This window comes from Schistocerca gregaria, chromosome X, assembly GCF_023897955.1.
Source record: "Schistocerca gregaria isolate iqSchGreg1 chromosome X, iqSchGreg1.2, whole genome shotgun sequence".
Lineage (NCBI taxonomy): Eukaryota > Metazoa > Arthropoda > Insecta > Orthoptera > Acrididae > Schistocerca > Schistocerca gregaria.
The window spans coordinates 517,576,613-517,593,756 of NC_064931.1; the positions used below are offsets into that span (position 1 = coordinate 517,576,613).

The 17,144-nt window shown below is 40.1% G+C and overlaps 1 protein-coding gene across 1 annotated transcript in view; it reads left to right on the top strand.

The window, feature by feature from the left end:
* Positions 1-17,144, top strand: part of LOC126298209 (hemicentin-1-like) — a 748,827-nt gene that overhangs the window by 172,480 nt on the left and 559,203 nt on the right. The window contains exons 6-8 of the mRNA XM_049989513.1: positions 845-1,026; positions 4,656-4,728; positions 16,647-16,791. Of these exons, the coding sequence (XP_049845470.1) occupies positions 845-1,026; positions 4,656-4,728; positions 16,647-16,791 (400 nt within the window). The remainder of the gene's footprint in view (positions 1-844; positions 1,027-4,655; positions 4,729-16,646; positions 16,792-17,144) is intronic.

The window sequence follows — 17,144 nt, forward strand, 5'->3', positions numbered from 1 at the left end:
ATTCCTTAATGGTGACTAATTCTGAACAAGTCTGTCAATTTTCAAACAACTGCCTATGCCAAAAAGTACATCATTAGTGAAAATATAAATACAAAATGTTAAAATAAATAAAAGTTCTCAATCATCCTGTAGGTGCAGCTCACAATCATTACAATAACTGTGTCATACCTTCATATTTATAATGACATTAGAAAATAATTGCAATAAAATATAAAAGACTTTGTCCTGTTCTTGTAGTATAAATTTGAACTGTCTGCCCATGACTGAATTTACTTCCATCACTAGTCAACTTAGCAAATGTAGTTGAGTGTATGTGACAGACACCATCAGTGTTCAATATGTGTTCATGTGTGCTGATCGTGCCACAGCTCTGGAGCATCTCCACTTATTTCAAATAGTACCTCCAGTGTTTGCCTCTCAGTTTGACATATACACTCACATGCAAACATTACAAATTTTCCTTTTTTAAAAACTTGTGAAATTCTTCCAATGTTTATAAAAAGTAGTTGTAACATTACACCACCATACGATGACTCCGAGTGCATGAGTGTATTTGACCCCATTTATTGGACCCATCGGTACTCCTTGTCTTGATGAGGTAAATGTTGAGCTCTGTCTTTCTGTTGATGTTTAACTTTGTAGTTCCTACTCTACTTTTTGCGTTAAAGTTGCCTCATAATCTTCAGCTTTTGTTAATCTACTTTCTTTAAGTTCTGTGTAAATCACTTCACCATTTTTCTGTGTGCAGTATTTTGTATGTTTTACTTTAGCTTAATGGTGGCCTGTCATTTTTAATCCAATAATTTGTAACATCATTTTAATATAAAAATCCCAAATTTTACAGGTGCTTATAATTCAGTACTGATTAAACCCACACATCAGAAGAAAATATCAAAATTAACACAACTGAAGTTAATTGATATGAAAGGAAATGTGATACAGGAGATCAATCTTGAGCCTGTACCTAAAAAGAAACATCTGTACCATGGGTTTTTCATGCCACCGAATGAATTATTTTATCTTGAGGTAAATTCTGGTGTGTGTGTGTGTGTGTGTGTGTGTGTGTGTGTGTGTTTTTTTGCTTTCAAATGTCTACATTTGTCTGTGTGAATTGCCTTAAAATATATACAATCATGAGTAATTGGATTTGAAGGAACTGCTCCGCTTGAGAGTGTGTCATGTCACCTTGATGGATGGAGCAGTTCAGCACAGCATATGACTGAGATGTAATCACCCATTTCAATGGCAGTATGGATACAATGCACAATATCTGCCTATTTCACTGTCCACTGAACATGGATGTGTGATACATGGGACACCATCTTCCAGTTAGTACAGTTACTGATTTTTCCATGTGACACTATGCATAGGGTGTCCCACAAGAAGGAATCTGAAACTGTAGCATCTATATCTGGCAAAATTAACATCTATTTGTTCATGCAATTAGATTTTTTTAATGATTAGATATACAAAATTGAAAGTTGCCACACTATGTACTTGAAGAAAAAGCTTTAGGGCTTTGAAATTGATTCAAAAACAAGGTGATGATTGCAGGTAAAATAATAATAAATTAGAACAAACAGTTTTGTCCTTTATAATAAGAGCTTTTTGAATGAAATGTTTGCTTTTCCACAGACTTCAACAGTTTCTTTTTTCTTGCTTGTTCTCCTTTTTTGGTTCTATCTAAGCTTCCACCAAATGATTGTTTCTATTGAGAATCAGCTGCATTTTTCTGCTGTTGAAGAGAGTGCTTATCAGAATTGAAATGTTTCTCAACATTACTTTTCCTTTCCAAACCAATTCAATAATTACAAAATCTGTAGAATTTTGATTTCATATCTGTAACATAGAAGCTACGATTAGGATATTGCAGAGCCTTTTTGTTGCCATTCATAGCCATGTGGCCCATACTTGACAATGCTACAGACAGAACCAACAAGATGCCTAAAGTAGAAGGAAAACTGAAAATAACTCTATCCGCTCATTAGTACAGAGCGTAGACACTGTAATGTGACAGTTAGCCACAAGAATAAACAAACGAGGACTTAGGCCACCCAAGAAACAACCTCCTCCCATTCCTCATGTGAGGCAAGCTGGCTACTCTCAGGTTCTGTGTTTCTGTGAAATGCTCATGATTAGAGTGATTCCTTCTGGTGTTGTGGAAGTCATATCTGAACTCCTTGCTGTACCAGAATTAGTGTCTTCACTCATTTCAAAATAAGAAAAGAAAGCAATGAGCAACGCACAATGCATAGCAAAGCTGAGTACACGAAGGATTCAATAATGTCTACCATGCAAATTTTTGCTGAAGTTGTCATAAACAAGGTAGTTCAGACCCAACCTGTACCACTATCATACAAAAAACTAGTTCAAAACACACATGATCTAAAACTGTCACCTTAAAGTATTCACATTATACCACCTTTTGTCCTTTAGCTAGCAGGCAAACAAATGTTTCTTTGTTGTAAGATACTAGGTTCCACTGCCTGGTCCTAAGTTGCTAAATGCAGCACGTATCTTATGGAGACCATTTAACTGCTCACTGTTTATATTGCACCAGAGCATAACTTATGAGTGCAATAATACTGGTAAATTGTTGCTTTAATGCCCAGGCGAGGTTTTCCATTCGTAAATGAATTCTTACATACATTTTCTTTTCAAACTGATCTTCACCAGATATTTTGAGATACCAGTAACTGAAAACTCATTACATTTTCGTTATTTATTTGCAGAAAAAAGCTATTTCAAACTGTCTCTGATAAAATACTTCATCTGGATACAAATAACATCAGTTAGGTAATTCTGAGTTTTCACACATTGAGGCAGAATTCACAGCTGTATTCACATGTATTACAAATATGAATTTCTCATGTACCTCCGTCTAAGTACACTGTCTGACCAAAAAAGTGAAACACACCGAAGATGTTGTTGGCTGTCAATATAACTTTGTACACATACACTGTTGGTGAGTATGTAAATGATTAATGTCGCAGTGCTCTGTGTCAGACAGAATGCCAACCAGATTGTATTAGTTTAGTGTCGTAACCAAGGCCTTGTAAGGTATATGAGAGGTTAACCCCTACCCCCCCTCCCAGCCACAGAATTACCACCCCAGTGTAGGTTTCCATTAACAACACAATACAAATGGCTGTGTTTTGATTGGCGCTGTGACTAGGAAGCACGGACTGCTGATGAATGTCATCACATTGTATTCAGTGATGAATCATGCTCCTTAACCAGCCTAGATGACCATTATTGGCTGGTATGGCAGCAGTGATGTTATTCCTAGGCTCATGATGTGGGGATCCATTGGATGTGACTTCAGTTCATGGCTGGTAGTGATTGAGGGAACTTTGACAGCACAACTTCACATACAACATTATTGTGGTGCCATTTTTCAAGAGGATAATGCTTGTCCATACATATGGCATGTGTCTATGAAATGTGTGAAATTGAGGTACTCCCATGGCCAGCAAGATTGCCAGACCTGTCCTCGTAGAACGTGTTGGGACCAGCTCAGACATCTACTCCACCCCGGGTACAGTACTGAATATATCAAGGATCTGTTTGATGCCACCTTGTCTCAGGAGAGGATACAATGGGTTTATGAAACCCTTCTCAAATGAATCACTGGGTGCATCCAGGACAGAGGGGTTGCAACATCATGCTGATAAGTGAGCTTATTCTGCCAAACTCTTTGTAAATTTGACTTGATTGTGTAATCACTGAAATAACTGCACATTCTCCACCTTCACATTTTTAGCCAGTCATAATAGTTCGAATTGGGAAAACTGATGCCGCTTTAGGCACTGGCATGGCCAGCAATGCATGGGCGATGATAATTGTGGATTGTAACAGTGGGTAACACAAATCCCTTGCCATTTCAATACTGGGCCACAAGAAGTGATGAGCAGTCATTTCATCTAGCACCATTTGTTTCATACTGGGTACAAAAGCCACTACATATGCCTCTGCTCATGATGTATCACAGGGCACAGAGATAAGCAAAACACCATCATTGGATTCTTAAATTGTGATGGAAGATCACTGGGCTGATTCTTAATCATACACAATGGTACACATTAATATCAGATGTACCTAACACCACATGATGTGCTACTTTCTACATGGCAATAAGGCCTTTTTCAGGAAAGTGCTGAAGGTATTTTGGTGTCAGAGGTATTTATAAAGGAGATGTCTGCAATATCGTCTCTTACCAATTCAACAATCTGCTGTCTGATTCTGTTCATCTGTTAGCCCACAGAACCCTGCAGAAAACCTATACCTTCATCGATTTCATGGGTATGAGAGTACTTGTATGACCTTGTTACCTGATCCCAGTGCTATTCAGCACAATATGTTCACAAAACCTGCCAACCTCAATCAATTATAAGTGATAGTTGAGCAGTCATGGATGGCTCTGTAAGGATTTTAGTGTCTTGAGGAGCCCACCCCATGAAGTGTTGCCACCATCTTCAGTGGTAAAGAGGGTGCTTCATAGTACTAGGGTGGTGCATGTGATTCAATTGTTCATGATTGGTTGCAATGTGTGGAGTGAATTAAAGAATAAAATTTTACAAAACAATTTTATTATTGATAAAGGAATCTTGATGTCTACATAAATCATTTATGTTGTAAGTGTATTTTATTTTCAGATAAATGGTATCGATAAAGATGGATTCCCCATAAAGCGAATAACACCGACAGCAATAGAGGGGCAAGAGCCAGGTATGCAGCTCATAAGTGTCATAAACTCTCTTAATATTATTTCTTCCCTTATAACAACAGTCACCATTTTTACTGTTGTAATTCAACTACAGATTTCCAATATTAGTCTGCTCTGGCAGTTGTTTTCATTTTCCAATTGATTACCTGTTTTCTTGCCATTGATTGGACTTTTTTGATGAGGCACAGTTCCACAGGTTTCATGATAAATTATCCAGTTGGCTAAAATGGTTGTGAAGAACAAAATAGTTGTAATTTGTTTGTTTAAACATGTGTGTTTGGTTTCAATCTAAAGTAAGGCCATTTTCAAGATGTAACATTACCTCAAAAATGAGTGGATATTGGCATTGTGAAATCAATGATCAACACACTGAAAATTTTTTCAATGATTTTATACTTTTGGTAAATGCATGTTATTAATACTCTACTGATTGTTATTTTAAATAGCATATTTGAAGGGCGCACACAGTGAAATAAGGTAAAACAGACCACTTAGAACGAGAGCAGTTTTGTTTACCATTTTTATCCTGTTGTTACAGAGTAACTCACTTTCTAATTATGGATATACTGATAAATAGTAGCATATCTTTTGTGTGTGTGTGTGTGTGTGTGTGTGTGTGTGTGTGTGTGTGTGTGTGTGTGTGTGTGTTTGGGAAGCACTCCTCCTTATGTATTTCCTGACTAAAAAATAATGAACAAAGTACAAGATTCTTAAGATTATGAAGAGTGAATATTGGATGTACATTGAAGTCATTTCAGTTAAACAAGCATTGACCACAAGAGTTTTAACTTTTTCCTTCTGCATAGTTTGATTATGTACATGACACTACTACGTGGCACATTATATATATATGTGTGTGTGTGAAATCACCATGAGAGTATGGACATTCAATTCAAAGATATTCTATGTAACACTTTGACAGCTACTGATATTGTAGGTTACGCTTTTTATGTACACTGTGCATAGCAACAGGCCATTCACCCTTCTAGATGTCTCATACACAAATACTTTATCTATAAAATATCAACAGATATTAGTGCCTAACATTCCTTGGAGGCAACAAATTCATCATCTGACTTTCAATATGCTATTTACATTTTCCTGCATACTTTCGTTGGAGAGAACAAAAAATATTTCACCTGATTATATATGTGTTTATTTTTACAATAAGATGGTGAGAACTGGAAAAAAATTATAGGCAGAAGGTTAGGTCACAATAGAAACACTAAGTGTATGGCAGTAGCTTGAAGTAGTAAAGGTAAATCAAAACTGCAATTCTAATTCCAGGTATTGAACTGAAGGCAATTGGCTCTTGAAATAAAAATCACAAGAACCAGGACAGTGACATAACAGTGAAGTCTCATTAGTGGTTAGAGTTGGAGGTGAAATTAATACTTGTCCAAGGCCTTTAATTGTGTAGGTCAAGACACTCTTTCAGAAAAGCTTAAGTTGTATATATAGTATGGAATAAAACACCAGTTTTAAGAACAGGATCTTTAACAAGAGCCAGTTCTCCCTGGAATCACATATGTAGAGCACACACAAATGTAGACATTGAGTTGAATGACCTGTCTCAGATGAGACTGCTTCTGTTTGTGCATACATAGCATGTTTTACCACGTTCAAATATTTCATAAATAAATGAGTTACAGGATCTTCCAAAAATTACAAATATTAAATGATGAGTAATTATAGGTATCAAACCAGAGGCACACACCTCATCAGACACTGACAACTTCCCATACACAATGATGAATGGTACACAACATACTACATTGCGCCCCATCCATGAAAACAGTTGCCCAATGTTTCAGAGTCTACTATAACTTCTTGAATCCAAATGTAGTCAGTGGTCCTTCATGTGGTGGTGCTGTTACATCCTATTGTTCATCATGTTTTCATGCCCATATGATCCCAGCAACATTCAGATGAAGTTACTTCCATCAACTGCAATCATTGGGTAGGTCTTGATATAACTTGTACCATTTACTGGCACTTCAGGGCAATGGTAGGTAAATGATATTTTAGGTTACACTTTTTATGTACACTGTGAATAGCAACAGGCCATTCACCCTTCTAGATGTCTCATACACAAATACTTCATCTATAAAATATCAACAGACATTAGTGCCTAACATTCCTTGGAGGCAAAGGTAAATGATATCTCTGCATTTCTGTCTCATTGATGTAGCATTCTCATTCTCAACTGTGTAAGTGATGTCTGACAAGTGACATAGGATTCAATATGTGCTAATGTAGCCCTTTGATAATGTTTCTGATATCCTGACCTTTCACATAGATGTAGAAATCTCTAAAAGGTTGTGGCAGTCTCTCCTGCTTTATTTATTCATTGTTTGCTGATTGTTGTACTCAGTGTCAATGTACTGCCTTGCTAAACTGGCTGAAAAATGGGTTGTGAATTCTGACACTGACTACTTTAAATGATGTAGCTGACAGATGCACAGTTACATTTACAGTACCTTAATTTTCAATTTTCGCTTTGCAGAACCCCAAATGATACACAGTTATATGGCCAGTGCACTTTTATTTAACCTTCAATTAGCCTCATTAATAGTTTGCAGGCAAAACTCTATGTACTGCTGTAATAATTTGCTGTTGAACATCTACGAGCAGTAAAAACATAACCATAAAGTTCACGGTTCTTGAAGAATAATCAAGTAAATCATTTTCACACATGCCCTAATTGTTTAACAGTTATTCCACAGTTAATTTGAAGCATTGTTGTTGTTATAACCAGTACAGGTTACTCGTCAGAAACTCATGGGCTGACTGTCTTGTGACCAAAAATCTAACCCTTATTTATATCATCACTGAAACTACACATTGTTCGAAGTTAAATTTACAGAAATCACATTTAGGACTTAACTCATTAAATTAACTGAATAAATTGAAAAATTAGTTCTTTTTAGCAGTTTCTTCTACTATGAGGTTTAGGTCAAATTATTTGTTTAAATCATGAAATTAACAAATATAGTTATGCAAACAATACTTTTGACAAAACTGTTAATTGCTTTGGAATCAATGAAGGGCTGGTTTTGCCAACATGTTTTTGAATAGAGCCAATAGATCCTTTAAAATTACTATTAGTTGTTCCTCCAAATGTTTATACTTAGTGCAGAATTTACATTTGTTTTTATGTCAACAATAGAATTTAAGTTATGAAACAATTACTGATTTTGCCCTATAATGAAAGATATTAACTAGTAATAGACCAAATAAATTAGAAAACCAATTACGTACATAAAACTAAGCACAAAATTAGATCTGGTGTTATATTATATAAATCTTTCTCTCTTATGAAAATACAGTTTATATTCATTTATCTCAATGGTAAATTGTAAAAAGTGAAAAAACGAATTTAAGGAGGCAAGTGGCAAAACAAGAAGGGAATTAAAATTATCCCAGCTTGCTTCGTCACAAGGTCAACTCAGTTGTAGCTTACACGTCATTTTTTGACATCCCTTTTAGTAGCAGCTTCTCAGCTGTGGATGAGGGAAATATCAAGCAATTTGTAGTGTCTTTTTTTCTGTGTTGCATGTGAATTTCATGATAGGCAGTATCGTGTCCTGGTGTGTCTGTTCATCACTATGCATCAAAAATATATTTGCCAATATGTTAGTAAAATGTTCCATGAGGCCATTCGTCTGTGGGTGGTAGGCAACTGTTGGGTGTATACACTCCGGGACAATCAGGAAAAACCTGGGTATTTTCTAACCTTTGAGAAAACTGGGAAAATATGGGAATTTTTTTAGAATTCCAGGAATTTTTCATCATTTTAGTTTTCAGTTTATTTTTTGTAATTTTGAGTGGTAAGAACAGATGATCTAACAATGAATTTTAAATAATTTGTGAATTCCAGAATGAGATTTTCACTCTGCAGCAGAGTGTGCGCTGATATGAAACTTTCTGGCAGATTAAAACTGTGTGCCCGACCGAGACTCGAACTCGGGACCTTTGCCTTTCGCGGGCAAGTGCTCTACCATCTGAGCTACCGAAGCATGACTCACGCCCGGTACTCACAGCTTTACTTCTGGCAGTATCCGTCTCCTACCTTTCAAACTTTACAGAAGCTCTCCTGCGAAACTTGCAGAACTAGCACTCCTGAAAGAAAGGATATTGCGGAGACATGGCTTAGCCACAGCCACAGCCTGAGTCGTGCTTTGGTAGCTCAGATGGTAGAGCACTTGCCCGCAAAAGGCAAAGGTCCCGAGTTTGAGTCTCGGTCGGGCACACAGTTTTAATCTGCCAGAAACTTTCAATTTGTGAATTGCTTGTTTTGCTCATCATGCAGCAGTTAGATGTATCATATTCACCATGTAATTTAGTGACAACTGCCACTTCTTTCTTAGCAGTTTTTAAATTTTTAAATTTCCCAATGCAGTCTCATGAAATTTCCATTGAATGTATCTGCTTCTTTGCTCAATGACAGTGCTCCAAGCATTACACTTCCTGTAGCTGCATTGCCTTAGACAATATGCAGATGTATGTTTGCATGTCTCCTAAAACAAGTAAATTATTTATTTGCTACTCCACCATCCAGAAATGAACTGTGGGGAAAATTGTTCTAGTGTTACAGTGTGTTCCCACACCCATATAACAACAAGCTGCAGTGCACATCATGATAACAAAGAGTCTACAGAAGTATTTAGGGACTTCAGAAAGTAAGTTACACATGGTACCCTATGCTAAGACAATTCCACAACAAGACTGGCACATTGGCAGAAGAGTGTGTGATAGAAATGATGCGGCAACTGGAAATTTGTTCCAAAGTTTATGAACGCAAGACAGTATGATTTGTCTTGGCAAAATGTCTAAATTACATGCAGATTCACCATAAAGTTCTAATAATGTTCAGATCAAATGCAATCTCATGTCCAGCTCTAGTGAAATGCGACCAACAAATTGATGAAGGTGCACATATGTGGGTGATGCTGATCAGGTAGTCCTGATCTTGCACCATGTGATTTCCATATTTTCAGCAAGCAGAAACAGCATCTGGGCGAGGAGATTTTCGAACAGTGGTGACATTTATATACACTCCTGGAAATGGAAAAAAGAACACATTGACACCGGTGTGTCAGACCCACCATACTTGCTCCGGACACTGCGAGAGGGCTGTACAAGCAATGATCACACGCACGGCACAGCGGACACACCAGGAACCGATGTGTTGGCCGTCGAATGGAGCTAGCTGCGCAGCATTTGTGCACCGCCGCCGTCAGTGTCAGCCAGTTTGCCGTGGCATACGGAGCTCCAACGAAGTCTTTAACACTGGTAGCATGCCGCGACAGCGTGGACGTGAACCGTATGTGCAGTTGACGGACTTTGAGCGAGGTGGTATAGTGGGCATGCGGGAGGCCGGGTAGACGTACCGCCGAATTGCTCAACACGTGGGGCGTGATGTGTCCACAGTACATCGATGTTGTCGCCAGTGGTCGGCGGAAGGTGCACGTGCCCGTCGACCTGGGACCGGACCGCAGCGACGCACGGATGCACGCCAAGACCGTAGGATCCTACGCAGTGCCGTAGGGGACCGCACCGCCACTTCCCAGCAAATTAGGGACACTGTTGCTCCTGGGGTATCGGCGAGGACCATTCGCAACCGTCTCCATGAAGCTGGGCTACGGTCCCGCACACCGTTAGGCCGTCTTCCGCTCACGCCCCAACATCGTGCACCCCGCCTCCAGTGGTGTCGCGACAGGCGTGAATGGATGGACGAATGGAGACGTGTCGTCTTCAGCGATGAGAGTCGCTTCTGCCTTGATGCCAATGATGGTCGTATGCGTGTTTGGCGCCGTGCAGGTGAGCGCCACAATCAGGACTACATACGACCGAGGCCCACAGGGCCAACACCCGGCATCATTGTGTGGGGAGCGATTTCCTACACTGGCCGTACACCTCTGGTGATCGTCGAGGGGACACTGAATAGTGCACGGTACATCCAAACCGTCATCGAACCCATCGTTCTACCATTCCTAGATCGGCAAGGGAACTTGCTGTTCCAACAGGACAATGCACGTCCGCATGTATCCCGTGCCACCCAACGTGCTCTAGAAGGTGTAAGTCAACTACCCTGGCCAGCAAGATCTCCGGATCTGTCCCCCATTGAGCATGTTTGGGACTGGATGAAGCGTCGTCTCACGCGGTCTGCACGTCCAGCACGAACGCTGGTCCAACTGAGGCGCCAGGTGGAAATGGCATGGCAAGCCGTTCCACAGGACTACATCCAGCATCTCTACGATCGTCTCCATGGGAGAATAGCAGCCTGCATTGCTGTGACAGGTGGATATACACTGTACTAGTGCTGAAATTGTGCATGCTCTGTTGCCTGTGTCTATGTGCCTGTGGTTCTGTCAGTGTGATCATGTGATGTATCTGACCCCAGGAATGAGTCAATAAAGTTTCCCCTTCCTGGGACAATGAATTCACGGTGTTCTTATTTCAATTTCCAGGAGTGTAGCTGTTCTTGAATAACTCTGTCACCAAGGAGCAGATTTCTGTCATTGAAGAAATGAATAATTGGCTGAACATTGTGACTGTTGTTACAGAGACTCAGTTGCTGTGTTGAAAAACAGTGTCATGTGACTGTGTTACTTTGAGGTCTGGTGCAACATTCAATAAAAGTTACTCGGCGCACCGTAATAATGTGTGACTTATTTTTTGAAGTCTCCTCAATAATGCGTCACATTGTAGCATTTTTATTATCTGCATCTACATCTACATTTATACTCCACAAGCCACCCAACGGTGTGTGGCGTAGGGCACTTTAAGTGCCACTGTCATTACCTCCCTTTCCTGTTCCAGTCGCATATGGTTCGCGGGAAGAACCACTGCTGGAAAGCCTCCGCGCACGCTCGAATCTCTCTACGTTTACATTTGTGATCTTCTTGGGAGGTATAAGTAGGGGGAAGCAATATATTCGATATCTCATCCAGAAACGCACCCTCTCAAAACCTGGATAGCAAGCTACACCACTATGCAGAGTGTCTCTCTTGCAGAGTCTGCCACTTGAGTTTGCTAAACATCTTCGTAACGCTTACCAAATAACCCTGTGATGAAATGTGCTGCTCTTCTTTCTATCTTCTCTATCTCTTCCATCAACCCGAACTGGTACGGATACCACACTGATGAGCAATACTCAAGTACAGGTCAAACGAGTGTTTTGTAAGCCACCTCCTTTGTTGATGGACTACATTTTCTAAGCACTCTCCCAATGAATCTCAGCCTGGTACCTGCCGTACCAACAATTACTTTTATATGATCATTCCACTTCAAATCATTCCGCATGAATACTCCCAGATATTTTACAGAAGTAACTGCTACCAGTGTTTGTTCCGCTATAATATAATCATACAATAAAGGATCCTTCTTTCTATGTATTCGCAATACATTACATTTGTCTATGTTAAGGATCAGTTGCCACTCCCTGCACCAAATGCCTATCCGCTGCAGATCTTCCTGCATTTCACTACAATTTTCTAATGCTGCAACTTCTCTGTATACTACAGCATCATCCGTGATAAGCCACATGGAACTTCCGACGCTATCTACTAGGTCATGTATACATATTGTGAAAAGCAATGGTCCTGTAACACACCCCTGTGGCACGCCAGAGATTACTTTGACGTCTGTAGACATCTCTCCATTGAGAACAACATTCTGTGTTCTGTTTGCTAACAACTCTTCAATCCAGCCAAACAGCTGGTCTGATATTCCGTAGGCTCTTACTTTGTTTATCAGGCGACAGTGCAGAACTGTATCGAATGCCTTCCAGAAGTCAAGGAAAATAGCATCTACCTGGGAGCCTGTATCTAATATTTTCTGGGTCTCATGAGCAAATAAAGTGAATTGGGTCTCACACGATCGCTGTTTCCAGAATCCATGTTGATTCCTACAGAGTAGATTCTGGGTTTCCAGAAACGACATGATGCGTGAGCAAAAAAGTGTCCTAAAATTCTACAACAGATCGGCGTCAGAGATATAGGTCCATAGTTTTACAAATCTGCTCAACAACCTTTCTTGAAGACTGGGACTACCTGTGCTCTTTAACAATCATTTGGAACCTTCCGTTCCTCTGGAGACTTGCAGTACACGGCTGTTAGAAGGGGGGGCAAGTTCTTTCACGTACTCTGTGTAGAATCGAATTGGTATCCCATCAGGTCCAGTGGACTTTCCTCTGTTGAGTGATTCCAGTTGTTTTTCTATTTCTTGGACACTTATTTTGATGTCAGCCATTTTTTCGTTTGTTCGAGGATTTAGAGAAGGAACTGCAGTGCAGTCTTCCTCTGTGAAACAGCTTTGGAAAAAGCTTTATGCGTGTCATCCTCTGTTTCAATGCCATCATCATTCCGGAGTGTGTGGATATGCTGTTTCGAGCCACTTACTAATTTAACATAAGACCAGAACTTCCTAGAATTTTACTTTCGAATTCACTGAACGCTTCACACATAGCCCTCCTTACACTAACTTTGACATTGTTTAGCTTCTGTTTGTCTGAGAGGTTTTGGCTGCATTTAAACTTGGAGTGAAGCTCTCTTTGCTTTTGCAGTAGTTTCCTAACTTTGTTGGTGAACTACGGTGGATTTTCCCCATCCCTCACAATTTTACTTGGCACGTACCTGACTAATACGCATTTTATAATCACCTTGAACTTTTTCCATAAACACTCAACATTGTCAGTTTCGGAACAGAAATTTTCTTTTTGATCTGTTAGGTGGTCTGAAATCTGCCTTCTATTACTCTTGCTAAACAGATAAACCTTCCCCCTTTTGTTTAGATTCCTATTTACTTCCATATTCAGGGATGCTGCAATGGCCTTATGATCACTGATTCCCTGTTCTGCACTTACAGAGTCGAAAAGTTCGGGTCTGTTTGTTATCAGTAGGTCCAAGATATTATCTCCACGAGTCGGTTCTCTGTTTAATTGCTTGAGGTAATTTTCGGATAGTGCACTCAGTATAATGTCACTCCATGCTCTGTCCCTACCACCCCTCCTAAACATCTGATTGTCCCAGTCTATGTCTGGTAAATTGAAATCTCCACCTAAGACTATAACATGCTGAGAAAATTTATGTGAAATGTATTCCAGATATTCTCTCAGTTTTCTCGCTTCCCACGCTCGGGTTCCCGGGTTCGATTTCCGGTGGGGTCAGGGATTTTCTCTGCCTCATGATGACTGGGTGTTGTGTGCCGTTCTTAGGTTAGTTAGGTTTAAGTAGTTCTAAGTTCTAGGGGACTGATGACCATAGATGTTAAGTCCCATAGTGCTCAGAACCATTTGAACCATTTTTTTTCTCTCAGTTGTTCTGCCCTAATGCTGCTGAGTCGGGAGGTCGGTAAAAGGAGACAATTATTAACTTAACTCGGTTGTTGAGTGAAACCTCCACCCATAATAATTCACAGGAACTATCCACTTCTACTTCACTACAGGATAAACTACAACTAACAGCGACAAACACGCCACCACCAGTAGCATGCAATCTATCCTTTCTTAACACCGTCTGTGCTTTTGTAAAAATTTTGGCCGAATTTATCTCTGGCTTTCACCAGCTTTCCGTACCTATAATGATTTCAGCTTCAGTGCTTTCTATCAGCGCTTGAAGTTCTGGTACTTTACCAATGCAGCTTTGACAGTTTACAATTACAATACCAATTGCTGCTTGGTCCTCGCATGCCCTGACTTTGCCCTGCATCTGTTGAGGCTGTTGCCCTTTCCGTACTTGCCTGAGGCCATCTAACCTAAAAAACCGTCCAGTCCACACCACAAACCCCTGCTACCCGTGTAGCCGCCTGTTGCGTGTAGTGGACTCCTGACCTATCCAGCGGAACCCGAACCCCCACCACCCTATGGTGCAAGTCGAAGAATCTGCAGTCCACACGGTCGCAGAACCGTCTCAGCCGCTGATTCAGACCCTCCACTGAGCTCCGTACCAAAGGTCCACAGACAGTCCTGTCGACGATGCAGCAGATGGTGAGCTCTGCTTTCGTCCCGCCAGCGAGACGGGCAGTCTTCACCAATCAGATATCCCCCGGAAGCCAGAGAGGATTTCCTCCGATCCATAGCGACACACATCATTGGTGCCGATATGAGCGACCACCTGCAGATGGGTGCACCCTGTACCCTTCAGGGCATCCGGAAGGACCCTTTCCACATCTGGAATGACTCCCCCTGGTATGCACACCACATTGGTTTTCTTCCCCTCTCTTGCTGCCATATCCCTAAGGGTCCCCATTACGGGCCTGACATTGGAGCTCCCAACTACCAGTAAGCCCACCCTCTTTGACGACCCAGATCTTGCAGACTGAGGGGCAACCCCTGGAACAGGACAAGCAGTCATGTCCGACCGAATATCAGTATCAGCCGGAAACAGAGCTTGAAACTGGTTCGTGAGACAAACTGGAAAGGCCTTCTGTTCAGCCTTCTGGAATGTCTTTCACCCTCTGCCACACCTCAAGATGACCTCCCACTCTACCATGGGTGAGGCGTCCGCCTCAGTGTGGGCAGTATACCGGGCAGCCACTGCCATAGTCCGATTGGGGGATGCGTGGGACGAGCTGGCCATCCCCAACAAACCCCCATCTGGACCCCCACAGTGATGCCCACTGGCAACAGCCTCAAGCTGTGTGACCAAAGCCAACACTGCCTGAAGCTGGGAGAGAAAGGAATGCCAACTCAGCCCACGTCTGAACACAGCACACAATTTCACTCTACACTGCTCTCTTGTAACAGTTGTGGGGCTACAGGTTTCTCTGCAAAATAAAATATCTAACTCCAGTATCACAATTTGTAACATTGCTGTACAGGAATTGGACAGACAGTCATAGCAGGGTGGGAAATGGGGAGGTTGCTGACAATGAAAATCACATGAATCTGTCTTGTTGCAAAAGTGCTACTCTCAGCAGCCTTTATTTGGAGCAGTGTCACTAAGGTAAGGAGCAGACACATTCAATAGAAGTATCATGAGGCTGTATTGAGGGTTTAAGAAATTAAAAGTGCTTAAAAAGGAACTGAAAGATATCACTAAAATTTTCATATAAAAGTATTGTCTTGAATTAACAGCTATCTGCAAAATTTCACATCCCTAACAATGAAACTGAGTATGTGAAAAGATTGCAAAACTGTTTATTTTGATCAACTGCTTGTCCTTCTGTACTTTGCTATTGAATGTTTTAAGCAATGTAATATATTCTGTGTCTTAATTATAGTGTGGGTTGCTGCACAAATTTTTAACATACCATGTACAAGTGAGACACATGCACATAGAAGCATCTCAAGCAGGGAACTCTCTATGGAGATTGTGGGGAACCCACAATTGCAATGTCTCACCATGTTTCAACAGAATTAGGGGGTATTATGACACTATGGATGTAAAAAAAATGCAAATGGAGGGAGCATAGTTATATTATGTAGATTTCAGTAATGTATACATTATATTATGAGGACAATGTTTACACATAGTTTTTGGGACAAAGAAAAAAGAATGCGCTCAACCAGCCATATTCCAAGTGAAGATAGTGAAAAGAACTTTCTTTTTGCTGCAGTAAATTCTGTTAAAATTTGTAATTCTTTTCTTGTTTTACATTTACGTATGTCACAACACATGAAATATAATAACTTTGATATAATGAGTATATGGAAAGAAATGATTTTAAGTTATTGAGTTCAATCATTAAATCAAAGGATAGTAAAATAAAAACCAGTGTGAAAGTAGAAAAGTAGTTCTCATTAATATTGTTGATTGGATACAGTTATTCCTTATTCAAGCAATGGTGTAAAATCATACTACATGAGACTACCAATATTTGCATTCCAGAACATCAGCATGAGCAAAAAATATGGTAGAAATAAAGAACAAAAGAAATATAAGAGTATCTGCATGAAATATGCTCTGTATTTCAGATGGACCCGTTGTTACTGCTGAAAAGGAGATAACAGCTGTTATTAACAAGCCTATCACTTTGCGATGCCAAGTTGAATCCCTTGTACCATTTAGCATCAAATGGATCAAAGATGGACAGCTAATCAAAAAGACGGAGAAATATGAGTATGTGTCAATGTTCAAGCCAATTAACTGTCTGAAAGGTATTTTAGAATGACTATAACAATTTGTTGACATGCTTTTTATTGTTTTTATTATTGCTGGGTGTTATAATTTGCACAATCAATGCAAAGATAGGAATCAGTTCGCTGTAGAACTATTTCCATTTTTTTTTTTTTTTAAGTACTGTAATATGACTTGTGCAAAATATTATGGTTGTGCTGCAGGTGTTATGCTTCACAATTCACGAATTAAATAGTATTAAACATCAGTCACACTTTTGTTATTAGTAGTTTGTGTTTCAGTGGTCAGACCATCATCATCATCATCATCATCATCATCATCATCATCATCACCAC